This window comes from Hyaena hyaena, unplaced genomic scaffold (assembly GCF_003009895.1).
Source record: "Hyaena hyaena isolate Hyena2069 unplaced genomic scaffold, ASM300989v1 scaffold_531, whole genome shotgun sequence".
Classification (NCBI taxonomy): Eukaryota; Metazoa; Chordata; class Mammalia; order Carnivora; family Hyaenidae; genus Hyaena; species Hyaena hyaena.
In genome coordinates, this window is record NW_024081164.1 from 634,581 (window position 1) to 662,023 (window position 27,443).

A 27,443-nucleotide genomic window follows, 5' to 3' on the forward strand; every position below is an offset into this window, starting at 1 on the left:
CCGAGCCGGAGTGCTTCTGTACCACCTCAGCCAGGGGAGTTTGGTTTCTGAGCGCCTCTGCAGCCACCGACCTGCGGGTGGGCAGCAGTGGGTCCCAGGGACGCCCCCCCCCTCCCCCCCAGCCCACCCCAGGGAGGGTAGTTTACCAGAGCCAGAGCTAAAACTGAAGGAATTGAATTGCCGGTTCCTTGTGAGTTGCTTTTCTTATTTAAAATTCAGACCATTCCAGAAGCGTTCAGTGAGTACCAGTTAAACAAAATCAAGGGGAACATGTTGAAGGAATAACTTAAAAAAGGAATACACACAAACAAACACCCTACATTCAGAACCCAGGGGAACACCAGTCATTTCTCTTGATGAGCTGGGCACATAGGAAGCCAGGGAAATGTAGAGAACGCTGTTCGCGGACGTTGACCATGTCCATGTGGGGGGCCAGGGATCACTCGGCCCCTAGCCGGATGTCCAGCTGGGGATGTGCTAGAAATGCACTGGGACTTGAACCGGAGTCAGGGAGGCCAGGCAGGGTATGCCCACTCTGGGCTCCCCCTCTTCTGGTGCTGAGAGTCGAGGGGAGGCAAGGACAGGGGTGTGGGGAGGGGAGGGAAAGGGCCTGCCTGGCCTCATGGAGCTCGGCCTGGGCGGAGTTGGTCCTCAGACTCCCGGGTCCCCAGCGACCCTCCTTACCTTTGTCCTTAGATGCTTAACATTTTTGTTTGGTTTTCTTAAAAAAATAACAAATTCTGTGAAGATAGAGGTCAGGTGCTGAATGGGCGTCTGGCAGAGGTGGACTCAGCAGCCGCGTGGGCTGCCCCCAGGCCAGCCCGCAGTGGTACGCCCAGAGCCAGCCTGGGAAGGGGCCCGCACTGTGGTCCTGCCCTGGGAGAGACGGGGGACAGGAGCCGCTCACACCAGCGACGCCCCCGTCTGGTCATAGCTCTGTGATCTCCAGGGGGCTCTCCAGGATCACGTCCCGAAGCTTGTGCAGGGGCGTCGATTTGGCGGATTCTGTGCGGGCGTTGCGCTCAAAGGCGCCGGCTTCCGCGGTGGTCAGTGTCTCCAGCGAGCGACCCAGGCCCTTCTGGTCGTCTTCGGGTAGGCTGTTAAGGTCAGTGGCCAGCAGCGTGCCCGTGCTGCCGTGCACCGCGTGGATCCCGTCGGGGCCCTTGAGCTCCGTCGGCAGCTTGTGGCGGAAGCGCAGGCTGCCCTGGCTGGGGCTGCGCTGCCCTGGCTCCTCCTCCAGCTCAGTCTGGATCAGCTGCAAGAGGCCAGGATCCCCCAGTGGCTCTGAGACCCACCCAAGGGCATGCCCAGGGGCCGAGCAGGTGGATGGCCCCGGAGTCCCACCCGCTGTGCCTGTCTCCTTCCTACTGCACAGGGGGAGCTCTGCAAGGGACTATGGACTCGTGCTGCAGTAGGCTGGCCTGCCCAGCTGGGGGGCAGTGTTTCTCAAACTGTGTACAGAGGGGATGCACGGAAGCCTAGGGTGTTAGGGATGTGTTCTTGGAATGTGGGCTTCCTGTGAGAATCTCGAATGTTGGGTATTTGCTTTGATAAAGATTCTGTGGTGCAGTTTTGGTGTCTGGATTGGTCAACAATTTGTTCCCCAGCAGGACACGGAGGCAGTGTCCACAGGTGAAGTTGGAGGGGTGACAGGGTATAGTGGGGACTCCACACGTGGCACTTTTGTGTGGAACTGTTCATCTCTAGCCTATTCCACCTGGGAATTCTTGGCCCAACTGGAAATCTGGGTTTTTGAATAGTCAGTTTTGAAAGTATTGATATCATTGCAGGCAAATACATTTATGTAGGCCCGTTTGATTCTGCAGCCCGTTTCCTATAAGGACGTCACTGCTTTTAAAGGCATCTTTTTGGGGTTCAAGTCTGAGAAACACTCCTCAGCACCCACTCTAGGAAAGGCCACTGCAGAGTCCAGACCTGGCCTGGGGCTGCCGTCTGACTTCCTGGACCCCACCCATTGCTGCCTTTGGCCCTGGCTACTCAACTCCGAGATTCTGAGAAGGTTGAAGTTGGCTGGAGAGAGAGAGGAAGGGAGAAGGGGAGAGGGGAGGGAGGAAAGGCATGAGCACCCCCAGGGCTGGGGCACAGCACACAGCTCCGGGCCGGCCCGGCTACCTCGGAGATGGAGGAGTGGCAGGAGGAGGCTTTTTGCACCATCCGCTGTGCAAAGAGCTTTTTGAGCCGCAGGTAATCCTCCAGGACCACCTTGAGCAGCGATCCCTGGGGGAGCGAGAGGGTTAACCCCCCACCAAGGCCCTCCCCTGCCTGCCACACCCCTCGCTCACTCCCATGACTCGGATGGAGGTGATGGAAGATGCTGGGAGTCTCGGGTGCACAGGCACCTGATCCGAGGGGAGAGGACTGGGGGCAGAGCCTGGTGACAGTGGCCAGCCAGAGCCCACATGGGCTCCAGGCCACGGCAGGCTGCAGTAGCTCCGTATCAGCTGGATGCCCTGGCCTCGGAGCCTAGGGTGGAGAAAGCTGTTCCCCAGGATGCCTCCCCCGTCGCTGTATCCCTGGAGGTGGTCTGAGCTCAGCCAGGGGTCTGGCGCAGGAGCCTGCAGGGAGGGCTCACCTTGATGGGGCCCTCCCGAATGATCTGGCCCAGCTTGGCAATGTTGTCGTACTCTTGGATGGCTGCGCGCAGGTACCGGTCATCATCAGGCTTGACTGCTGCTGGCTCACGCCCAAAAGTCCCCTGGGGAGAGGGCACATTAGCTGGGGCATGGGCAGACTGCATGCGCGTGCGCACGCACGCGCACACACACACACACACACACACACACAGGGTAGTGGACACTCCCCTCCCCCCGCCATCCCCCGAGGAACCCAGCACCTTGGCAGGCAATGGTGAAGGCCTGCTTCACCCCTTCCCCCCGCCCCACACGACTGCCCACCCCCTGCCGCTCCCACCAGCCAGGGCTCACATGGGTGCGGGTGGGGCTGTTCCATAGGTCAGCGATCTCACTCAGGCTCTCTGGCAGGTCATCCTCATGCTCTGCCTGGGCGGCCAGCTCCAGGTTCCGGCAGAAAGGATCCAGCCACACGGGGTTGGCCCTGCAGGTGGGGTGAGGGGGGGACAGAGGCCCTTGTAGCCTAACCATTAAGCCCTGCTCTTTCCCCTGGCCAACAGTAGTACCTTCATGGGCCTGGAGGTTCATGGCCATGAGAAGTAGGCCCCTAGCACTTGGGTGCACACTCCCACACTAGCATCCCTCAAGAACCAGGACACCATGTCGATCTCGATCAGTTTTGGTACAGAGGCCTCACTCTTCACTTGGGGTCCAACTCTATGTCTGCTGGAACTGGGGGCCCAATTAGGGTGTTGATAGCAGCTCAGCCAACAGTTTGAATGTAGAGAAGGGTGGCTGGCCACCAGGGGGCACCCACACCAAAGATTTTAGCTAGTCCGGTCCCTTAGAGCTCGAGGGGTGTCAGACAATCCGCTTCAACTAGGTCTTGGGCGGGCCTCCCCAAAGTGACCCTGATGGCTCAGGGGCTCCACTCACCCATCGAAGGAATACTTGTTGGTGTTGGGCATGTCCATGATGTCAATGAAACCACGATTCCCTGTAGGGAGAAGTGCTGGGACATGGAGGGGAGGGAGGCACCCTGCTGCGGCTCGGTGAGCCTGAGTCAGCACTCTAGGCCCCCAGAGGCTCCTCCTGCCCTCTCCTCCTCCCCTCCACCCCCAATCCCCCATCACAGCCCTTGCTCACCTGCCGAGCCAGCCACAATTGCTTTGAGCTTCCTCTTGTGTCTGGAGAGGAGGGGAGAGAGGGGCTGGTGAAGGGGGCTAGATGGGGCTAGTATCTCAGGGTCCTGCCTGCCTCTGTGACTGTCCCAGGAGCAGGGCTGGCCAGCCTAACCCAGGGCGGGGAGGCAGAGTCACTCACACGGTCCTGTAGTACCAGTTCATGAGGATGAACAGCATGGCAGCCAGGAAGAGGAGAATGGCCAAGACAATGATCGCCATCTGGGGGAGTGGGGCCAGGTGTGAGTGGGTGGGAGCACCCAGGGCAGGGGGGTGGTGGGGTGGGTGGGGCGGGGTGCCGCCAGGAGTACCTGCAGGGCTGACATGTCGTCGGGCAGCCGGGCAGAGATGGCAGGCTGCACGTCCAGGACGTTGTAGTTCCGGAAGAGGTTCCGCAGCTGCTCCTTGTTCTCGTCAATCATCTGGATCACCCTGAGCGAGGGGCGGGTGCCTCAGCTCCCCTCCTCCGCCATTCCTTGAGAACTCATTGCACTCAGGAGGCTCTGCTGAGCCCCTGCCTCCGACCCCCAGACTCACCCCCACGAAGCTTTGCAAGATCAATACTCACTCAGCGAGAATAGTTTTGTATCTTACAGAGTTTACCACCCCTCATACAGGATCCGGCTTGCTGCTTCACCATCCATGTAATACTCCCATTTTACAGATGGGGAGATTTAAGACTCAGAGGGATGGAGCTCTGCTCATACCCACAAACTCCTCTCTACCAGCCCTGCCCACCTCTGGGCGAGAGCCCCACACAGCAGGCCTGAAGGTGTTTATCAGCCTCCTTCGGTGGGTCCCCTCCCCGGCTCCGGGCAGGCAGGTGGGCCAACCATCTGAGCACAGACCCCACCCACCGGTCCACGTCCAGGATGCGGTTGGTATCACGGTTCACCACATGGATGAGCAGCTCTGTCTGTGCGAAGTTCACCCGACCCTTCTTGTCCACGTGGAACTAGGCGAGAAGAGGCATCGTTGGGTGTGGTGGGAACAAGGGATGGATGGGGAGGTGCTCCCACCTACCCAGCCAATAAACCTATTACTGCTGAGTGCTCGTGGAGGACCAGGCATGTGGTCATTCGCTTCGCCACATCGGGCCACGTGCTATTATTAGCCTGATTTTACAGGTAAGGCCGGAGACGTGGAAGGACTTTCCCAAGGCCACGTAGCTAGGGAATGACTGAGGGGGCACAGAGACCCCCTTTTACACCCCTAATCTCTCCACACTGCCCCATCCCTGTGGCCTGGTCCTCCTCCCCTCACAGCCCCCAGCCCCGGGGTGGGTTCTGTGGGGGCACCTGCACGTCGTCAGTGTTGACGATGGCACCGGTGATATTGGAGAGCAGGCGGATGAACTCCTCCTCAAAGCCACGCACACGGTCGGGGATCTCATTAATGACAATCTTGACACGCTGGTCGTCCCTCAGGATGTAGATGCCAATGACGGCCGTGTCATTGTGGCCTGCCAGGTCCCGGGCCACAATGTCCACCACAAAGTAGCCAGGGCTGTAGGCCATGAAGAGGTCAAAGGTACGCAGGATGCCATCCACGCTCCCTGCAGGAAGAACCCGTGGGCAGGGAGCTGCTCAGGGGGCACCCGGTTCCCCTCAATCCCCTGGGAAGGGGCAAAGGCCAGGGGCACTTGGACACCCTGAGGGGAGGCAGCATCTCAGTCCACAAGTCCCCGCAGGGCCCAGGAGAGGAAAGCTAACAGAGGAGTGGGGGTGAGGGGGGACAAGTGAGCATGAGTGTTTGTCTGAAGGAACAGCAGCGGTGCTGGCTTCCACTCGGCTATTATCCTGGGAGGAGGCAGCCAGTGCTGCCAGAACTGGTACTTCTAGAGATTTCTAAGGTTTTACTTAAACACTGCGAGTTAAAACACAACTGTGGGCTGCAGTGTCCCAAGGGTGACACGTTTAGGACTCCACTGTCCCATGTAGGGGACCATGGGAGACATGTGAGCACCTTGGTGTCTGTCTATTTCATACACACATACACTTCAGAATTCCACATCTGTACTAGACACATGACCAGAGGTGGTAGAGTAGTCTTCTCTTAGAAGACCATAGACCTGGGTTCAAGATCTGCCACTTTCTCGCTGTGTGACCTTTAGCAAGGTACATAGCCCCTCTGTGCCTTGATTTATTAAACTAAGAGCAGTAGGAGATCAGAGGACAAAGGAATGATGTCTGGTTGTGTGACTGAGAATTGGACTTCAGAGGATGGTTAAGGGGAACATAGCATATCTGAAGACAGAGGTGACGGTCAAGATGGTATTTCAGGAATTGAAGATAAATGGCGAAGGCCAATGGAGGATGGTATAGAACAGGATGAAGGAGTGGTGAGGGGCTCGGTGTGGGTGGGCTGGGGGCCCTTATGGATAGTGGGGGGCTGTGGAACCAGGAAGAGGGACTAGGAGGAAGACCTGGTGAGCCTTGAAAGCCAGGCCAAGGAGTCCAGACCGACCCCTGTAGGCAAGGGTGGGGAAGGGGTTGGGTAATGGGATACCCTCTGGGCCTTGTAGAACCTGACCCAAGAGGCTCAGCTATCCACACAGGCAGATACACAAGTAAACATGCATGCTTTCCGGTACATATGTGCTCTTGGAATTCTGGCTCTCTGGTGCTTAGCACAGTGGCTGGTCCAGGGAAGGGAGAGATGCATAAATAGGAAGATAGGCGAACATAAGGAAAGGAGAATGGGAAGGTGGATGCATGGACAGATGGGTGGGCAGATGCATGGGTGGGCAGACTGACACATGGGTGGGTGAATGGATGGATGGATGGATAATGGATGAGAAGATGGAGAGATGGAAGGAAGGACAAAATGGTTGGGTAGATGTGGAGATGGAAAGAGGGATCAGAGACTAGAAAGATAGGTGGGTGAAGGAAAGGATTAATAGCTGGCTGAACGATGGCAGGATGGGTGGGTGAACAGAAGGACTGACACGGCCGGCCGGCCATCGTACCCCACACAGACCCTATGTCCTCCAGACTACAGTCCATGCAGTGACAGAGGTCTTGGGTGGAGCCCCCTACCCATGGTGAAGACCTGGCCCACATCCTCAGAGTCATTGGCAAGGGCCCGGAAGTAGTGGATGGCCAGGATGCTGTAGAAGACGAGGCTGTTGTTGCCAATGTCTGCATCCAGGGCCAGCACCTGGATCAACTCTGAGCCCACCTTGGCATCGGTGGCCACTCCTGCAGAGAACGGGCAGGCGGATGTAAGTGGCAGGGCGGGGGCTGCCCCGCACCCCAGACCCAGGCCCTGGGCCCTGCACCTGCAGTGTACTCAGCCTTGGTGAAGCGCGGGGGCTGGTCGTTGATGTCTTCCAGCACGACGCGCACCTCCTGCAGGGTGAGGTCGGTGCCCAAGTCGAGGGCTGGGGAGGGCCCACGGGGAGGCGTCCAGCTGCGATTGCTTGAGGCCTTGACGATGAAGGAGAAGAGGGCTTCGCGCTCCCGGTCCAGGTCCCGCAGCACCAGCAGACGCCCGTCAGGCTGCAGACGGAAGTTCTTCTCTTCGTTGCCGGCTGAGGGCGGGACCACGGCACAGGGTGAGGGGGCAGGGCTGGGGAGGGGCAAATTTGGGTCATCTCCAGCCCCAGGGTAGCTAGGGCATTAGCCCAGGCAGGCCCCACCTGCGATGAAGTAGTACACGATGGCGTTGGGGCCCTCATCTGCATCCACGGCTCCCGTCACGTTGCCCACGAGGGTGCCACGTGGGGAGTGCTCAGGCACTGTCAGCAACTGGTACTGAGGGCTGCCTTTCTGCAGGGGGGAGAGGAGGTCACATGAAGGCCAAGGCCAGAAGGCCTTAGGCAGTACCTCTGTGGGTACTGAAGGACTTTATTGCCCAGGCCTTTGGGGTGAGCAGGACCTCCATAATCTCAGGGGGCAAGGGCTGGGCCTGGCCTGGCAGGTTCTATGAAGTAACCCAGTACCTGAACGCAAGTCTGAACAAGGGGGCACACGTTAAAAAAAATTTTACAGAGAGAGAAAGAGAGAGAGAGTGGAGGAAGAGCAGAGAGACAGAGAGAGGTAGACACAGAATCTGAAGCAGGCTCCAGGCTCTGAGCTGTGAGCACAGAGCCTGACATGCGGCTCAAGCTCAGGAATGGCAAGATCATGACCTGAGTCAAAGTCGGGTGCTTAACTGAGCCACCCAGGTGCTTCAAGGGGTCACACTCTTACACGCACATGCATGTGCACTCTTAGTCTCCGGGGAATGTCACCCCCATGTGCACATAAGAAAAAAATCCACCAAGTTGCAGAGTATGCATCTATGCGAGCGGCTCGGCTGGCCCAGCTTGGTGAAGTGGAGGTGAATTTCAGGTTTCCTGGGTGCCCTCATGTGTGTGCAGTTAGGAGAGCTCCAGCTCCAGGTGTCAGGTGCGTTTGTCTGCTATTTTGGCTGCTGGGCAGTACCTTGAAATAGTAGCTGCTCAATAAATACTTGTAGGAAGCGCGTGCAGGTTCTGAGTGTACCCACATGTATATGCACAGTGTGCACAGGAGAGCGTGTGCATGTGTGCTTGCAGCGGGGAGTCCCTGTGTGGGTGCGCGGGTTTGGGGGGATGGGCGAGCTCACCGGGGGCCTCACAAAGAGAGGCTCATTGTCGTCAATGTCCTCCAGGGCCACTTGCAGTGGCTGCATGGTCTCGTATGGCACTGGCTGACCCAAGTCGCTGGCCACCAGGATGAGCTGGGGGGGGCAGAGGAGCACAGTCAGAGTAAGGCACCTGGGGGGCCAGGTCACGCCCCGGGGGGCATTCTAGGGTGGAGGTGTGGCCCCTCCCTTGGCCCCGCCCCTTGCATGGGGGCCCGCCCCCTTACACTGTACACGGCCTGTTTCTCGCGGTCCAGGCGCTGAGCCGTCTGGATGAGGCCGCTTATGGGGTCAATGGTGAAGTACTCCCAGTCACGGTTGCCCGCCGTCTTCAGGAAGCTGTAGCGCACGGCCCCGTTGAGGCCCTCATCCTTGTCTGTGGCGTAGACCTCATAGACATTGGAGCGCAGCGGGATCTCCTGTGGTGGGGGTGGGGGCATATGGCAGGGAGGCTCCTGGGGCACCTGGGGCACCTGAGAGAAGGCCAGCGCCCAGGCCCTGACGGAGCGCTTGTTCTTTGTCCTCGCTTAGCAGAAGGTCCTTGCCACCTCCCGGCATCCTTAGGAAACGCCTGCCTGCTTAGCTGGACTCTCCTGCAGTCTGAGCACCTGCCAGGACATCCCTTCCCCCCAGCCGCACTCCACTACCCGGGGATGGCCCCACCCAGTCTCCATCCCCAACGCGGGACAAAGTCTTTCCGGTTATTGCCCTTCCAAGACCTTTTCCCATCCCTCGGATCCCACTGCATGCTGAGGTCTGGAAGGCAGAAGGGGAATCCGAGAGCTCAGGCCCCAGCCCCTCTGTTCCTGGGTCTGTCTTGCTCCCGCTACCCACAGGAGCCCTGGGGATCCTCAGACAATACTATCTACCCAATGGGGTACCCGAAAATGAGGGGCAGGATGATAGGCTGACACATGGCTGGAGACGACCTTGGGTTCTAATTTGTTAACTGTTTCTTACTAATTCACTGTGTGACTTGGACATATGCTATGTCACGGCTCTGGACCTCAGTCACCTGATTCCCTTAAGGCTGAGATATCAAAAAATCTGATGGGCATCATACACTGAGCCATAATAAGCTGCACAGGGCACAAGGCAAAGGGCAAATTTCTTGGCTTTTAGTTGGAAAATTGTCAGCTCAGCATGGTTTCACCGTTTATCTCACCGATCATGACAATCAGGGACTCCCAATGGCAGTCACATCTAATTAATAGAAAGTGGGATGGCAAGGAGATGATTACTTAACAAATGCTGGGTCTCCGCGAGACCTGAATCTTTCAAAATTTGGAGTCTTGAAGGGAAAAATGTAGCAAATGGGCCTTTGTGGTAGAAAAAGAACTAGATTATTACTAATTTATACCTTGCCTCATTCCACAGAAAAGATTTGAGACAATTTATAAGAATGTATAAATTATAATAAGAGAGAACAAGTTAAAAATCGGCGTAAAGAAAATGGGGGCACCTGGGTGGCTCAGTGGGTTGAGTGACTCTTGATCTCAGCTTAGGTCATGATCTTGTGGTTCATGGGATCGAGCTCCATGTCAGGCTCTGTGCTGACAACACAGAACCTGCTTGGGATTCTCGCCCTCCCTCTCCTTGCCCCTCTCCTGCTGTGTGCATGCTCCCTCTCTCTCAAATAAACTTAAAAAAATTTTTTTAGAGGAAAAAAAGGAGAAGAAAATGATTGGCAGGAAGATGGAAACTGAGGGAGGGGGCCAGGTTTGTGCAGGGTCATTCGGTGTAGGCTGACTGCTCTGAGCTCCCTGGCGGGCAGTGCAAAGAGGACCACTCCGTCATTGCAGTAGGCATGGGAAAAATCAACTCACAAGGTAAGAGCACAGTATCTCCTAGAGCTCAGCCCTGGGACAGATTTCTCCTGTGGGGCCTCGAAGAGGAGACCGAGTGACCACAGGGACTTGATGCTGACATTCTGAGAGGTGGAGGCATGCTGAAGTTCGGGAACAGAGAGCAAGTGGGAGACACCCCGATTATACCAAGGGGCCAGGTTGGGCCTGGGTGCTGAGAGGAAGGAGGGAAGGATGGGAGGTGAAGGAGTACGCCCTGTCTTTACAAAGCCATTTAAACAATTTTTTAAAAAGTTTATTTATTTTGAGAGAGAGAGACAACGTGAGCAGGGGAGGGTCAGAGAGAGAATGAGAGCAGAGATGGGGCAGAGGGAGACAGAATGTGAGGAGAAGAGGAGCAGAGGGAGAGGGAGAGAGAGGATCCCAGGCAGGCTCTGCACTGTCAGCATGGAGATAGATATGGGGCTGGATCCCACAAACCGTGAGATCATGACCTGAGCTGAGGTCACGAGTGGGACGCTTAACTGCCTGACCACCCAGGCCCTGCTACAAGGCCATTTAGAGCAAGGAACGAAAGGGCTAGGGAATTCTGGAACCTCAGCCACTTCCCCTTGTTTCTTATTTTGATGCTGGTACTCGATTCCTAGGCTTGGTATCAGCAGGAACAACAGACAGACGGAAGGAGCATGGGTGTTTATTTTGAGACACAAATATGGGGGAAGTGGGTTTCTGGGGAGACTGGCTTTTCTGGTAGACTTCTAGGAGCAAGAGATAGGCATCTAAAAAACACTCAGAAAAGTCACTTTCTCAAGGTCATTGGCTGGTAGTGACAGAGTCAGACTCGGGCCCTTGTGCTGACACAGCTCAGCTCCTACTATTGCCCGCCGTTCAGTACTGCCCTGTGTGACACCGAGCAGGTCTGCCTCCCGCTCTGGCCTCGGCTTCCCCACTTTCACAGAGGGGCCCTTTCCGTCTCCCAGGCGCGACTTCAGGAGAAACAAGCGGATATGGGATATGGGAAGGGAGACACTGGCAGGCGGGAGCACCAGGGGACGGCGGTACCTCTCTGATGCGGAGGACAGTGCCATTGGGTGGGCGCACGAAGACTGGGCGGTTATCATTGACGTCGATGACCTCCACCAGGAGCATGGTGGTGCCCCAGAGTGGGGGCTGTCCGCCATCCGTGGCCACCACCGTCAAGTTGAACCTCTCGTAGGACTGCAGTGGCCGCTTCGTGGTCACCAGGCCTGAGTCCATGTCCACGAGGAAGGCCTCTGGCAGGTGGGACAAGAGAGCAGGGCCTGGCCTGGCTGAGCCGTCCTTCCCCTCCCTCCTCCTCCTCCTCCTGGCCTGGGGCTTGAGGCCAGACTGCCCTTCTCACTCCCAAGGCATCATGGGTAGGGAGCAGACCACTTACCCACGCCAGGGCCCTCAAGCGAGTAGGCCAGCTCCCCATTGGAGCCCTCATCCTGGTCGCTGGCCATCATGGTGATGACCGAGGTGCCTGCCGGCTCATTCTCATACACGCTTGTGCTGAACTGGGGCTTGGAGAACTGTGGCCGGCAGTCATTGATGTCTAGCACCTGGATCACCACCTGGGGTGGAGGGGAGGCTGAAGTCAGAGGTCAGGAGCATACGAGGGGGTGGCTTCAGGTGACCCAGTCACACGGGAGGAAGCCAGGCTGGACAGCGCCCACTGGTGGAGTCTGACCTCAATGTATTTAACCGCCCCCCCCCCCGCCCCCCCGCCCCGAGTCTCAGTTTCCTCAGCTGTACGTTGGGGACGGTAGTATCTTATCTCTCGGGCTAGCGAGGCTCACGCATGATGGGACACGTGCACGGTGCCTGGCCCCAGGAAACGCTCTGTGACTTGTACTGGGGTTAGCAGAGCTGCTTTGTCCTCTGCCACTTCCCACAGTGACCCTATACACCCGACTCTGACCTCTGGATCTTAGTGCTGGGCTGTGATTCCTCCACAATCAGAAGTTCTCTTGCTGGCGATGTGTGTCTGGCTTGGGACTCGGCTCCCTTTGCTGGCCCCACAGCCCAGGGCGGGCCCTATGGACACCCGGCGGCCCCCCACCGCCACCCCGGAGCCCCCACGGCCCTGCCTGACCGCATTCTCATCAGAGCCTTCACAGCAGTGGTTTCAGGAACCCCTTTCCGTGCACGAAGCACTTGCCAGGTCCCCGTCTCCCGGACCCACCGCTGCCTTGGGCAGGAAGCATCGTCATGGCTGCCCTTGCCTCCCACCCCTGCGGATTTGACAGCTGGCGCTCAGAGAGGTCATATGCCAAATGCAGTGTGCTCAGCTAAGGGGATCTTTGTCTTCTGACTCCAAATACTGTGCTTTCCACGGCTCATGTGACACAACACGGCCTATGTGACGGGGACGGGATCCGGGTACGTGTGAGAGCTCCCGGCCCCTTTCCCCTGCCGGCTCACAAGAATCTGTCTTGGCCCACACAGCTTCTCGCCCACCCCCGCCCTTCAGGAGAGCTTGCCCGGGATGGTTAGGTTATTGTGGGGAGATTTGGAAGGACTGAATACGGAATGACAGGACTGGAGAAGGCAGAAACAGCGGGGACGAGAGGAGGAGAAAGCAAAGCCTTAAAGCATGGGACTCCGGAGAGAAGTGAGGATAGAGCCTAGAAGGCGGTACGCTGGCCTCAGGGCGACTGCGTTGATACTGGAAGTAGAATAGGAATGGGGCTGGGAATTGGAACCCTCGCTAGTGTTCTTTAAGAGATGTAAATAAAGGTAATCGCTTTACGATCATGTTTGGTGGCTAGACCATTTCCTTCAATGGGTCACCACGGACAGTGGGACGGACAGTGGGACGTGTGGAGCCCCAGGCTTTACTTGAGTTACACTCGGGTGTGTTTAACTGCCTTGGCAGGTGTTTGGCACAAGAGATCTCTTTTCGAGAGTCCCCATCTCCCCAAGCCACAGCCATTTTGACTCGGTCAGCTAAGCTCTTTCTGTCTCCTCCTGTCACCACGTCTCCAAGGGAACTGGGTGGCTCTGCTCCCACGCTGCAGCATTCTCTAAAGGAAAGGCTTTGCTTGATGCCTCCACAATTCCAGGCCTCAGTGCTCCTGGCCCAGGCTGGTGGCCCTTACCTGCACCGAATTTTCTCGGCGGTTGCTGGCTATATCCCCAGGGTTGTCTTTGGCCAAGGCGGTCAGAATATAGTGGTCCTTCTTCTCCCGGTCCAGAGAGGATAGCACATAGATGTCACCCTAGTAGGGAGGGTGGAATCAGGTCCTTCATCGGTCTGATGTTTACTGAGCACATACTATACGCCAGACATTGTTCTAGGCTTTGGAGCTGCAGCACTGGGCAGCCCCTGCCCCCACGGAGCTCTGGTTCCAGTGGCCCTCCTTATCCCCTGTGCCCAATCCGCCTGGAGATGGGACGGTCAGCTCAGGATGGAGGTCGCTCCCCGGCCAGGTATACAGAGTACTGAGTCTGTAAAGAGTTGCTCTTCCTCATGCTGGGCTGGGAGCACGACTGACCACACTGAGCAGGAAGGACAGAACCCTGCTGACGGGGCAGAGTGCAGGGGGATGTGGGCAGGGAGAGGCAGCAGCGGGGAAAGTCCAGTTATAGCCCAGCCCCTGGGGAAGCTGACCAACCACCCCCAGGCCCCAGTGGTCTCTCCTGTGCTGAAATAGCAGCTTTGGACCAATTTACAGTCATTTGAAATCCTCCCTCATCCTTTCTCTTGAGGTTCTGCTCTCCCCCGCATCTGGGACGTCCCTCCCCCAGCACGGAATACAGGGCACTGTATACAGCAGGAGCTCAAACACTGTGCCCCCTTTCTGCAGAGCTTCCTACACCTCTCTTTTGACAGTTTCAAACAGCAGCACGTGGACTTGCATCAGGTTTTCTAGTTTGGTGGGGACACATCTCGGAATTCCAATAGTCTCTGGCCATCTACAGCGTGTCTGGGACTGTAGCAGGGCTTGCTGACTTGGTTAAAAAAACCTCTGCGGCCACAGATGTCCTGATGGCATAACCCAGAAACCGGGTCGACTATGATCCTTTTGGTGGCTCTTCAGCCTACAACCCTGGGCCCTTCCCACCACCCAGCTTGCCTGCTTACCGTAGTGGGGTTGATGGCGAACTTGCCCTCTCCGTCCCCGAGGCTGTACTCAATGAGGGCAAAGTTGCCTGAGTCGGCATCAGTCGCAGCGACTGTCAGGATGACCGTGCCCACAGGCACATCCTCAAAGATGGCTTCCTGGAGCCCAGCGGGGAGCGGGGGTTGGTGGGAGGGGAGAGAGAGAGTGGGCCAAGGTGAGTCCTAGAATCTACGCCCCTTCCCTAAAAACTCACCATGGTAGACAACCTAGTGCACCAGGCTGCTCGTGGGGTGGTCGTGCCCCTGGGGCTCAGAGGCAGGCAGGGTAAGGGTGGAAGATGCCCGAAGGTCCCAAGGAATGGGCACAGGTCCTGACCCCGCCTGTTGCCTGACCGCCCACCTGGTAGGAGGGCTGGTCAAAGATGGGGTTGTTGTCATTGATGTCCACAATCTCCAGGTAGACAGGGATCTCAGCTGCCCGGGGCGGGGACCCATTGTCTGAGGCCCTCACGGTAAAGTTGAGCCAGTGTACTTCCTCGTAGTCCACCGTCCGGTTGGCAATGACTTTCCCTAAGACACAGAGGCGCTTGCTGCCAGTTTTGCCGCTCCGCACTCACGGGAGCTCTCCAAAGTATAAAGAGAAGGATCTGAAGCCCTGAGGGGCAGATGGGGTCTCCCTCTCTTTCTTTTTTTTTTTTTTAATGTTTTTTTATTTATTTCTGAGAGAGAGAGAAACAGCGTGAGCAGAGGAGGGTCAGAGAGAGAGGGAGATACAGAATCTGAAGCAGGCTCCAGGCTCTGAGCTAGCCGTCAGCACAGAACCTGACGCGGGACTGGAACCCACAAACCGTGAGATCATGACCTGAGCCGAGGTCGGACGCTTAACCGACTGAGCCACCCAGGCGCCCCAGATGTGGTCTCTTGAAGAAAGAGCCTGGCCCAGCAGCACTGCCCAGCGGCAGGCAGGCCAGATGCCTAACTGCAACTGGTGTCCAGCTGCTCTTACTGGAGGGGAGAGAAAGCTTTTCCCAAGGGGTGAGTACCAGCAAGCCCAGGGCCGCCGCCAAGGGTTTCCTCTCGTGGCTTCCTCACTCCCTACGTGACACTAATAGTGGAAGCCTGGCTGGTAGAGATGCTGGTGGCATATGATCCCCGGTTCCCAGCGGCCCTCAGAGGGGGTGCCCACCCCACCCCCAGGACCAGGCACTCTGTCCTTTCCTGTGGTTTGGGCATCTGTGAGTGACGGCAGTGTGGGCCACATCAGATCTGGCCCGGCCCACTGAGGGGCTATGGTGGGGTCCCACCTGGAGGGTGACAGGCGGGCCACGGTCTCTTGTGGAGGCTAAGCAGGAACAGACACATGTCCCCTAATCCTCTGGCAGATTTGCCCACCTACCTGCCGAGGAGTCTTCCAGCTGCACATAGCCTGGGGGCATCAGGTGGAGCAGAGTGTAGGTGATCAGCCCATTGAGGCCCTTGTCAGGGTCCACGGCTGCCACAGCAATGAGCGTGGTGCCTGGGGTGGCCCCCTCCAGGATCCGCTCTGTGTAATAGGTGATCCCGAAGGGCTTGAACTGGGGCGTATTGTCATTGACGTCCAGGATGTTGACCGTCAGCTTGGCTGGCATGGAGGCAGGAGGTAAGGGTGAGGTGAGGGGCAGCAGTGTGGCTGGGCCAGGCTTCCTAAGTCTCAGTCAAGGCCGGAGAGGGTGGGCCTTCCACTGCCCTGCTGGGACTCCTTGAAGCTCGACCCGACCCTGGTGTGGTGGCATGGGAGACCTTTCCTCTGGTCTGGTTGCTCACTCTTCCTTGGGGGAACTGGCTGGGTGACCTTGTGGGGCTGCTGGCCCTTACTGTGCCTCAGTTTCCCTGCATGTCCAATGAGGTAGAACTAGGATGGTCTTTAAGACCCTTGTCGCAGCTCAGCCTTCTGTGTCCTGAGTCGTCCCCTCTACATGACCTGCCTGGGCCCTTTATCCTGAGTGGAGGGCATGGAGGCCATGACCAGTGTGCTCTTCCTTCCTGACAACTTGGGCCTCTGGTCTCGAATGATAAATGGCCAATATATGCCAGGCCTATCTCCCCATCCCAGCATGCCTCATGGCGGGAGCGGAGGTGGCTTGAGGCCACCCCATGTCTACATCTCCCTCCCCTTCCCGCTCCGCCCACACAAAATCTCCTCCTTTAGGAGCCCCTCCCAGCTCAAGCCTCGGGCTGCGGGCCGGGGGGCGGCCTTGTGCCCCTCTCTGCTCTGGCGCCTGTGCCCTCCAAAGCGGTGTCGTGGCCTCCACAGATGTTCATGCTTCCTTGTACTTTCCTCTCTCCGGGCGGACCCCATGACTTCCTATCAGATCTGAGGTTCCTGCCACATATGCCAGCCACACCTCCTTACGAGTTCTGACAATGAGATTCTGGCCGAAGTTTCTGCTCTCCTGTCATTTTCTCAATGCCCGTCAGCCTCTCCCAAGCCTCCTTCCCACTCTGAGCCTTTGAGTTCAAGATCACACACAGCTCTGGGCTTCTGGATCCCCCACTGTTGCGCTCTAACAACGGGGACATAAGGCCACCCCGACCTCACTGTAGCTGCCACCTTTCGTGCTCTTTGAGTAGCCTGACGACTCGCAGCTCCTACAGTCGGGTCTTATCACTCCCACCCTGGGCCCAGGCCCGTGCCTGCTCCCAGCCTGCTGCCCCGGCCCTGATCGGCTCTGAGTGACCCAACGGAGATACCCAGGTGGAACCTTACCATTTGGCATGCTGACAGAGCGCTCTGGTAGGTCACTGGCATTGTCAATCACTGAGAGAGTGACCTCATAGGTGGCAACCAGCTCCCGGTTCAGCGGGGACTTCACCATTACAGACCCTGTAGACCAGACTAGGTTCAGTCTGAGAGGGGAGCCCCCTAAAATCTGGGCCTCCCAGGGGCTCTCCTGGCTAGCCTTCTCAAACACAGCAAGGGCAATGGTCCCCAGTAGAACTGGGACAGGCTGGTGAAACCTTTGGCTGGGATGAGACCACAGCCACCTGCAACCTGGGGGCACCTCACTCAGCCCCTCACTCACTGTCTACTTGCCAGGGGAACTTGGGAAAATTATTTAACATCTCTCTACCTCTGTTTCCTCATTTGTAAAATGAGGATAATTACGGTACCTACTGCATAGAGCTATTTTGAGGATTATGGCAGTAAAATGAGTTTCCATTTGCAAAGGGTTTAGAACAGTGCTTGGTATATACGTAGTGCCATGTAATCACTGGTTCCAAGAATGTTTATATTCTACAAGAACGTGAGTATATTGAACACTATTGAACTATACCCTTAAATATGGTTAATGTGGTACATTTTATGCTCCGTGCATTTTATCACAACTTAAAAATTGCTTGTATTCTAGGGAGACCAAGTATAAAAGAGGGTCAAGTCAGCTAAAAAGTCCTGAGGGTATTCCCTGCGGGGGACAGGCCAACCTCTTCGTCTTGATTAAGTGAGCACGACAGGGCCTAATTGTGGGAAAGGAAGACCATCCTGTGATAGTACTAGCAAGGAGTTGTTTTTTCCTTATTTCCTGCCCACTGCCTCCCACAGCCCCTGCCTGCCCCTGAGTCACAGAGGAATCTTCCAGAGGCTTGGGCTTGGACTGGACAGATGTAGCTGGGCCAGTCTCAAGGCTGGCTCTGTTGGAGGCCTGGTGGCCTGATCCTACGTGAAACTTTCACTCTCCAGCTCCCTCTCAGAAAGTGTGGCCTCTGGGATTCCCTTCCCCCTTGGCAGATCCCCTGCTGGGCTTCTGTCTTCCTCGGGTCCCCAGCCATGGGGCGGTCACTTACCCTGGGCCGCTGCCTCCTCCTCCTCCTCCTCTTCCTACTCTCGCTCCCCGTCCCCGAGGTTGGGGAGCGAGGATGGGGAGAGGGTGGCTGCATTCAGTCTGCAAAGGCTGGGCCACGGCCTTGGCCTGGGCCCCACAGGATGGGAAGGGTGGTAGGGGTGTGGTATGGAGGAAGGCAATGGGGTGAAGCAGAGATGAGGTGGGAAGTGACAGAGAAACAGAGCTCAAACCTGCAGGCCTGCCAGCCGTGAGGAAGAGAGAAGAGGGTTAACATCAGTTAGTTCAGGGTGCAGAGGGGATGGAGTAGAGCAGGGCATGGGGAACAGTAGGGTTCAGAGCAGACCAGGGCAGGAGGTTTGAGAGGGAAGGGAGTGGAAGGAAAGAGGCAGTGGGAAGGAAGCTAGGAGCAAGTGGGAGTCCCATTGGATAGGAGCACTCAGGGGACTAGGGCTCTGGCAAGAAGAAAAGGGAGGGAAGGTAAGCAGGTGAGGTAGGGGAGTCATGAGGAAGAGGGGCAGAGAAGACACTGGAAAGAAAAATAGAGAGAAGAGAGTCAGTCATAGGGAGGGAGAACAGAGAAAAGTGGTAGAGGCATCATAGAGCATAAGGTGGAGCAGGGTGCAGAGCAGCTTTCCATGGTCCTAACCAACTACTGTGGGGGGAGTTTTGCTAACCTGGATCACGGCTAACCTATCTAAACTCTCCTAGTGCTCATGGCTTTCCTGTCTTCTTTCTAACTCTGGGCCTCAGATGCATATTGAATGAATCATACTCTTTGGTTCACTGCACCCTGTGGTCATTGATACTGCTCTTGTTTTATGTATGTATCTATTCCACTTTATTCCCACACTCCTCCCATTTTCTCCCCTTGGTCAATCACTGTAATGGACTGAAGTATACTTTTCATTTGAAAGTGTTCCTGAAAATCATGTATTGTGTTTGTGTATTTTACATTTCCACAAATGGGATTGTATATATATCCTGATCTAAGGCCCATGCACATTTCTCTGTGAATCTGATCTACTGCTTCTGACTGCTGCATGGTATTCATGGTGTACACTCATCATGCTTTACTCTCCAGTCTCCTAGGGATAGATGCCCAGGTGGCCTCGAACTCCCACTGCCAATAACATGGCAGGAAACATGACATATAGTCCTGTTACTGACTGGAGAGTGTCCTTGGGACATACAGCCATGGAACCAAACTGTTGAATCATGGGATATGAGTGAACTTTGTGCTAGATTGCTGTCTAGATGGCGGAAGCAGTGTAGACTCCTATAGCAGTGGCGTGTGAGTTGTTCTGATGTCCCCAATACTCAATACTGTCTAGCATCCTAATACCTGCTAGTTACATATAGAAAACTGTTATCTCATTGCTGTTTTACTATGCATTTCTCTGAATAACAAAGATTTTTAGCGTTTTGTCATAGCCATTAGTTTTTCTGTCACTCTTCCTGGCCTTCCAAGAAGAGTAGCTGTAGGGGTCCCATGTCCCCTTCCTTACTCCCTGGAGTAGCAAAAACATGAAACTTTGGGAAAGATGGTAAGGCCATCAAAATTATAATAATCTGCATAGATCACGAAAGATAAACCACAGTTCTCTTTGTTTTGTGATAGTGTAAGAAAATCATCAAGGCTATGTATAAAATTTACAGTGGCCTAAATGACCAGCATACATAGGAAGAAAGTGTTCAACCGCCTGTTTATAAGAGAGATACACATTAAAACAAGGTACGATTTCCAATACGATTACAAATGTGAAAGCTTTACAGTAGTTAGTACTGGCAAGAGGGTGGTGAGATGGGAGTTCTCATGGAACACTGGTAGAGTGAGGGAATCTGGAAGGGCAGATGCAGCTGGTCCGAGGAGAGAGGAGAGGGAAGGAGGCAGGGAAGGGAGGAAAAAGAGAGGGAGCGATGTGGTGTTGGGGTCGGGGAAGAGAGTAGGAGAAGCAGCTGAGGGAAAGGGAGCAACAGAGAGAGAACAGAAAGAAGGGAGCATTGGGAAGAAAGCAGAGGGCAAGGAGACGGGCAGGGAGCCAGGGGTGGGGCGGGAGGGGGGCAGGCCCTTGTACCCGTGTTGATGTTCACAGCAAAGGCATCCTCCTGGTCGGGCACCAGGCGGTCAGTGTCGTCTTTGGCCACGATGTCGATGATGTGGTACTCCAGCTTTGGGTTGAGGTCGCGGTCAATGGCGGTGATGTTGGCAATGACCGTGCCTGGCTCAGCCGACTCCAGCACGCTCACCGTCTGGATGGGGTTGAGGAACTCGGGGCGGGAGTCATTGATATCGTCGATGAGGATAGTGATGATGGCCGTGCCTGAGAGAGGAACGGTGCCCCTGTCGGCGGCCACCACCGTCAGCCGGTAGGATTCCTGCTCCTCCCTGTCGATGGTGGCATTGGCGACACGGATGACCCCCGTGACTGGGTGGATGATGAAGCGGTCCTGAGCCCCAGCTTCTATCCGGTAGATCAGTTCTCCATTGAGGCCACTGTCCCTGTCCGTGGCTGTGGCCTGAAGGACTGAGAATCCTGTGGGGGTGGATATAGGGAGTGACTGAGCCCAGTGGCTTCTTCCAAAAACCTCATACTGGATACATTTGTTGGTGGTTTCTAAGGGTCCCTTCTTGCCACGGTCTTGCCAGTGTTGAAACTTTGTAGGTAAATAGCATCTCATTTTATTTCATAGTCTCTGATTGAGAGATTGAAAAATTTGTAGTAATTTAACAATTGATTGTACCTTCTGTAAACTGTCTGCCTTTGACCTCTGTCCACTTATCTGTCAATTTATATGGATTACATAGTTATGGTGACTGGTGACAGATACCTTTTCCTTAGTTTGTCGTCTGCCTTTCAGTATTGGTTGTTAACGTTTGGTGCAAAGAAATTTAATTTGGCATGTGTCAAAATATAGTATTTTTCCTTTTTTAAGATTTGTTTCTCACATGCTTAGAACCTCTTTTTCAGAAATCAGAAAACTAATTACCTAAAGTTTTCCTTTTTACTTGTAAATGTTTTCTACTCTTTTGTATTCTCTCTAGAATGTTTTTAGGTTTCATCTTGGTGTCTGATATAGGGTGAGAATCTACATTAAATATTAATAGATATTTTGCACATTAAGTAGTTTTCACAAGTAAACTCTACACCCAATGTGGGGCTCGAACTCACAGCCCTGAGATCAAGACTGGACCAGTCTGGCGCCTTTCACTGTGTCCTTTATCACTTAATATTACCTTCTTTACTTGACCAGTATCTGTTTCTGGGTTACTCTGTTCCAGAATCTTGTACTTGTATCATGTGGTTTTAAAAAAAATTTTTTTTAAAGTTTATTTATTTTGAGAGAGAGAGTGTGAACAGGGAAGGGGTAGAGAGAGGGAGAGACAGAGAGATTCCCAAGCAGGTTCTGCACTGTCAGCATGGAGCCTGATGCAAGGCTTGAACCCACGAACTGTGAGATGCCCTGAGTGAAAATCAAGAGTCTGACACTTAACCGACTGAGCCACCCAGGCGCTCCTCATATCATGTGGTTTTAAATACTGCAGCTTTGTAATACGTTGTAATATCTGGTAAGGCAAATCCATCTTATTTGTACTTCTATCTCAAAATGTTCTTATTCTTCCAGATAACCTTTAGAATCAAATATGCCCCCTGAACCATATTTGATTTTGATGGCAATCACATTAATCTTATTTTGACTTTAAAACAGTCAGTTTTGGGGGTGCCTGGGTGGCTCAATTGGTTAAATGTCCAACTTCAGCTCAGATCATGATCTCAGTTTGTGAGTTCGAGCCCCGTGTTGGGCTCTGTGCTGACAGCTCAGAGCCTGAAACCTGCTTCAGATTCTGTGTCTCCCTCCCTCTCTGCCTCTCCCCTGCGCACCCTCTCTCTCCCCAAAATAAATAAATAAATGTAAAAAAAAATTAAAACCGTTTTTCCATCCAGGAACACAGATGGAACATATCTTAATAATCTCATTTTACAGCTAAACACCATGGATCAGAGCAGAGAAGTGTGGGTGTCTTGGTTTTTCTGACTCCCTCTCCAGGGTTCTCTCCACAACCTCGCCCCCCCGCCCCCCTTCCCACTGTAGGTGAACTCTGCCTCCAGCCTGCGGGGCTCCAATCTCCAAGCACCACCAAGCAGCTCCTGCCTGGGGCCGGTCCCCTGCTTACCTGCAGGGCAGTTCTCCAGCAGGTGGACTGTGAGGGTGGGAGGGCTAAAGGTGGGCCAGTTGTCATTGTCATCCAGTATGGAGACCAGCAGGTCGGCTGTGCCGTTGAGCAGCCCGATGTCCTCAGCCAGCAGCAGCAGCTCCAAAACCGGGGGTGAGAAGGCTTCCCGGTCAATGACGACACCTGACCTCACCATCACCACGCCTGGTGCCCGACACCACCAGCCGGGGAGACATAAAGGAACAGGGGGACAGTGGGGAGATAGAGCAAGAGCCAACCGGGAGGGCACAGAGAAAGACAGGGGCATGATAGTGGAAAGAGAGGAAAGAGAGGCAGAGAAGGCACCACAATGACTTTCTTCCCCAAAGGCTCAACAACCAGTGTTTCGGGAAGGCCCCCGGCCAGCCTCCTGGTGGTCCTCCCCCAGGTGCCCTCTGTGCCTCTTCAAGGTCTCGCCTAGGATGAGGGCGCCAGGGAGGAGTGCTGACCTGCTCTGTTGAGACAGGTGCTGGTATATCCCTCCCTGGTCCCCTGTCAGCAAGTGGGCCTCCCATCCGGACCAGACTGACCAGACACAGTCTCTGGGGCACTTTGGGTCTGGTTTGAGGACAGACCTTTGGCTGTTTCCGGTTGACGAGGGGCCTGGGCAAATGGGGAGAAGTGGGATCTGGGGCTCTTTGTCTAGGCTGAGAGCTTATGTCCCAGCAGGCCCCCTGGGTGGTCTCCAAGCCTCCTGCTGGGTCCTCCTGTCTGGCCGCAGGTGGCTTAGTCCAGCGGCAAAATGGAGGCTGTGCGGAATGGGGTCTCCATGGAGAGGCTGGATGGCACGGAGAAGGGAAGCCCTAGGTCTAGCAGCGGCTCACTCCCACCCCAGCAGGAGGGCGGGGAGCCAGGCTCAGGTGCTGGGCTGGCACAGGGGCCTCACCGGTACTGTTGTCGATGTCAAAGAGGGCGCTCTGGGAGCCCAGCAGCCGGTAGGTCACCACAGCATAGATGTCCAGGTCCGCGTCCAGGGCCAGGATGGGCCCGTTGAGCACCGTGAGGGGGGTCCCTGGGCCAGGAGGAGAGGGGTCACTGCAGGGCCGATCTGGCCCCCGCCCTGCCCCTCCCCCACCCGTGCCCCGGTGAGCCATGGCTGACGATGGATGAGAGGGAGGGCGGTGAGGTGGACGGGGTGGGGAGCCCTGGGCCGGGCTGCGGCAGCCTTGGCAGACTGACGCAGATGCCTGGGGAGCAGCCTCAAAGCCCTGCTGGGGAGAAAACACAACAGCGGTGAGCAAGCCCCTCCGGCCCGCCTGGAGCACACCTGCCTTCCCAGCAGCCTTTGAGAGTCGCTCCATGGGAGGGTCGGGGGCTCCCCGAGGGTGTGGGCCCTGTCTAGCTATGCGCTTCCAGCCCGGTCTGTCCATATGTGTGTACAAGAGGCTCCTTGCAGGCACCTGGTTGTGCCTGGCTAGGAACGTGGGACATGTGTGTGCTGGACTTCACGTTCATGGTCGTGAGCACACACACAGGAGCACTGGCAGGCCTGGGTCCCCCTGGTTGCACACCTGTCTGCCTCTCAAGTGGGCACATTTTGCACTGTGTAGGCCCCTACCCGTATACCTAGGCATGTCCGTGCATATGAGCAAGCCTACGCGTGTGCCCGGACGTGGCCAGGTTCTGGCACACCCGTGTGAGTGCATACACCGGCAAGATTAAGAAACAGAGCGGGAAGGCCTAGCTAGAGACAAGGAACATCTTTGCTTACCTCTTTCTCTGATTTAAAATCTAAGCTTTAAGGGCTGGGGAGGCTGGAGGAGGAGTAAGGCCCCCCGCTCTCCCCGGGGAACACAGTAAAAAGGAGGTTCTGTTTCTCTGAAGGGAGGCGAGGCTGGTCAGTGTACTGTGTGGGGACAGGGCCAGGCCAGCCTAGCCAGGGGCCGGTGTTCCCCCTCCTCTGATTACAGGTGCTCCCCGAGCTTCTGGAAGCCTCTAAGATGCCCTGTGCTCCTGCGTGAGGGAGCGGGGAGGGTTGAGCTAACCCCCCTCCTTCACACCTTAATTGCCCCTCTGGGGGCTGTAATGGGGCTGCTTTCAGACCACTTTGGGGGCCAATGGCCATGGGTGTCTTTTCCAAGCAGACCTATGGCCTCTTTGATTGGTCTCCAAAAGGTGTGGCAATCCGGGGCCCACCAGCCCCTCAGGGCTGTGCCCCTTCCTCCCTCCATACACTCGTGCCCCTGCTGGGTCTGTGTTCAGCCAGGCGGTGGGGCTGCCTCCCCGGCCAGGCTTCAGCTGGGCCCCTATCGAGGGAGGTCCGCAGGCATCTGGGAGCTGGGTGGTGCCTGGCAGCAGGAGTTCCCGGGTGGGTCTGGCACCTACCAGCGGGAGAGTTCTCCATCACCTCTGCCTGGTAGGAGCTCTCAGTAAAGAGGGGATGGTTGTCATTCTCGTCTGCCAGAAAGATCAGCAGCAAGTCAAAATCCTGAGGGAGGCACAAGGGGAGGTTAGGTTGTAGGCCACGTTCTAGCAAAATGCTCCAGCTGGAGGAGGGCCGAGAGGTGGGGAGTCAGGGCACAGAGGTAGATGATTAAAAAGGTCCAGGGACCTGAGTTCAAGCCCTTGATGTGCTGGCAGCTCTCTTGGTGCCCCTGGGCAAATCATTTCCCCTATCTGGGCCTCAGTTTTCCAATTTGGCAAATGGGAACCCTAACTCCTTCAGAGAGGTATTGTGAAGGGAACAGGATGGATGCAAATGGCATTTAATCCTGCTTTACCTGCTGGTAAAGAAGGACTTTAGGCAGGAAGAGGAGCACCTTGGCAGAGCCAAGCAGCCACTCAGAAGCAGAGTTGACATGAGCCAGACCCAAGGACTCTTGGCCAGGGCTCTGCCCCAACCTCATGGGCTGGGAATAGAGGGCAGACTCCTACCCCCAAATGGACAGCCTTGCAGCACCCACCTTCTCTCAGCAAAGAGGTCCAACTTTCTTGGCTTTTGAGGGAAGGCCACTTGGAAAATGCAACCCTTTCAGAACCCCAGAGTATGAGTTTATGAGTGCGGGCCTGTATGCACACACAACGGTGGTGTGTACTCAAGTGTGTCAGTGGTTTGGGGAAAAGAGATGAGAGCTGGTGTTGAGTGTCGGCCACGTGCCAGGCACAGTGCTGAGGACTGTATAGATACTGGCTCCTTCTGGTCCTTTCCGCAACTCTGGGGTAGGGATGGTCTTCATTTTGCAGAAGAGAAGGGAAAAGGGGTAGGGGAGAAACCTACTTGCCAAAGCCACACACTCAACAGGGTAGGCAGAACAGGGACTTGAACCTGACACTCGCTTCCTCTAAAGCCTATGCATTGAATCCGCAGGCATATTGCCCGTCGCCTCCGGCGTGCAGCCTCCAGCTCCCCCCGCATCCTCCAGCTCACCCTCCTGGCTATGCGTGGGTTCTCCGGGTTGTCCTTCACGGAAATGGTCAGCTTGTACTCTGGGATCCGCTCGCGGTCCAGTGGCCGGTTCACAGTGATGACCCCTGTCTGGGATGTGGAGGGCTGGTGAGCTGAGCAGCAACCCGTCCCCCACTTTGGGTCTGGTCCACACATGCCCAACTGCTTCACCTGTAGCTCCAGGAGTAGCTGGGAATTCTCTCCCTAAATTGCCAGAGATATGGTCTAGAAGGCCATCACGGGCTGGGAGGGTCTTACTAGAGCAAAAGTGTGATCTACCATTGCCCAGGTCTTGCTGTCTCAAAGGGGTGGGCCCCCTGAGGGTCCTGTAGTTCTAGAAGCTGGTAATACTCCAGAGGACAATGAGGACTTGCTGGTGCATCTTGGTAATAAACCAATTGGAACTAAGGCTTTGGCTCCATCACTGCACATGACAAGCCTTGGGGATGACAGGGACCCCAGAGATGGCTTAGCTGGAAATCCAAGACTCCATGCTACCCAGAGACTCCCACGTCCCAGCAGAGGGTGGAAGCTTGGGGAGGAGACTGAACCAGAAGGAGCCCAGACAGTGGAGCAGAAAAGCCTCTGGGGCAGGGTCCTCTTTTTCAGGAGGAAGCCCGGGGGCCTCCCTACCGTGGCATTGATGGAGAAGGCCCGCTCTCGGTTGCCTGCAGTGATGTTGAAGGTGAGGAGTGCGTTGCATCCGCTGTCAGCGTCGCTGGCCAGGATGTGGGCGACAAAGCTGGAGACGGGGCTATTCTCACTGATGGTGATGTTCATGGGCAGATTCAGCAGCACGGGGTCATTGTCATTAATGTCCAGCACCCGGATCCCCACCAGCATCTGGGGGATGTTGGGGAAGAGGAGGAAGTGGTGCGGGATGAGGAGAAAAGGGGGCGTGGGGGAGAGGGAGAAGAGAGAAGAGAGAGGGAAGAAAGGTCATGGGAGACGGAGGAGGAGGAAGGGATGGGTGAGACGGGGCGGGAGAGTAAGGGCGATGGTAATTGACAAAGGAAAGGTATAGGTGGTCATGGAGAGAAAGAAGAAGAGGAAGAAAATGGCAATAAAAAAGACGAGAGGATGAAAGTGAGGATAAGAAGAAAGCAGAACAGGTGAAGAGGCAGACATGGGGCAGAGAGGCCAGAGCGACAGGTGCAGAGGCCTGGCTGTCTGGGTGGGCAGAGCTGTGGCTACCGGGCCCCAGTGAGCCCCACGAGGCACTGGCAAATCTGGTGGGGGCCCTGAGGGTATGGACTGGCTCCAGGTCAGCCTGTGGCCTCTCTGGGTGTAGGGTGGGCATTTACAGAAATCTCTACAGTGAAGGGGTCAGTGAGGGGAAGCCAATGGAATGGGGCCCCAAGACTCACCGTCGAGCTCAGTGGAGGCACACCTCTGTCGCGGGCACAGATCGTCAGGTTGTAAAAGGCAATGGTCTCCCGATCCAGCTCCACATCCTTCCAGACACGCAGCACCCCCTCCACAGGAGAGATCACAAACTCCCCTGGGTGTTGCCCAAGGGAGGCTGGGGTTAGCTGGGAATGGCCAAGAGCTGTGGAAAGCCCAGGCCGCTCCCTGCTTCCTCTAGTGAGCCTTCCTCACCGGGGCTGGGGGCTGGGTCCTCCTGTGCCCCCTGCTTCAGGTCCACAGGGAACCTCACATGGGCTGGCCAGTGCGGGAGCGAGGGAGACAGAGAACTGCTAGAGGTGCGGGGTGCTCATGGGCCCACTTACAGCCCAATGTGCTTATAGCCCA

At 55.9% G+C, this 27,443-nt stretch overlaps 1 protein-coding gene across 2 annotated transcripts; it reads right to left on the bottom strand.

Moving 5' to 3' along the window:
- Positions 1-140: 140 nt before the first annotated feature.
- Positions 141-26,456, bottom strand: CDH23 (cadherin related 23). 2 transcript variants are annotated; one of them, XM_039255549.1, is made up of 27 exons: positions 26,325-26,456; positions 25,674-25,781; positions 24,632-24,734; positions 23,193-23,318; positions 22,268-22,471; positions 20,169-20,627; positions 17,019-17,135; positions 15,669-15,893; positions 14,673-14,842; positions 14,294-14,431; positions 13,308-13,427; positions 11,603-11,780; positions 11,248-11,459; positions 8,608-8,799; positions 8,363-8,476; positions 7,413-7,542; positions 7,053-7,304; positions 6,811-6,972; positions 5,071-5,327; positions 4,630-4,727; positions 4,084-4,204; positions 3,915-3,994; positions 3,738-3,778; positions 3,528-3,603; positions 2,946-3,075; positions 2,594-2,716; positions 141-1,255 (listed from the first exon to the last, which is right to left on the bottom strand). In XM_039255549.1, the coding sequence occupies exons 3-27, from the start codon at positions 24,648-24,650 to the stop codon at positions 929-931; spliced, it is 4,071 nt and encodes a 1,356-aa protein (XP_039111480.1). In that variant the 5' UTR covers positions 24,651-24,734; positions 25,674-25,781; positions 26,325-26,456; the 3' UTR covers positions 141-928. The 2 variants fall into 2 exon arrangements, with proteins under 2 accessions (XP_039111480.1, XP_039111481.1); XM_039255550.1 differs by having other exon boundaries at positions 929-1,255; positions 3,528-3,588.
- Between the last annotated feature and the right edge of the window lie 987 nt (positions 26,457-27,443).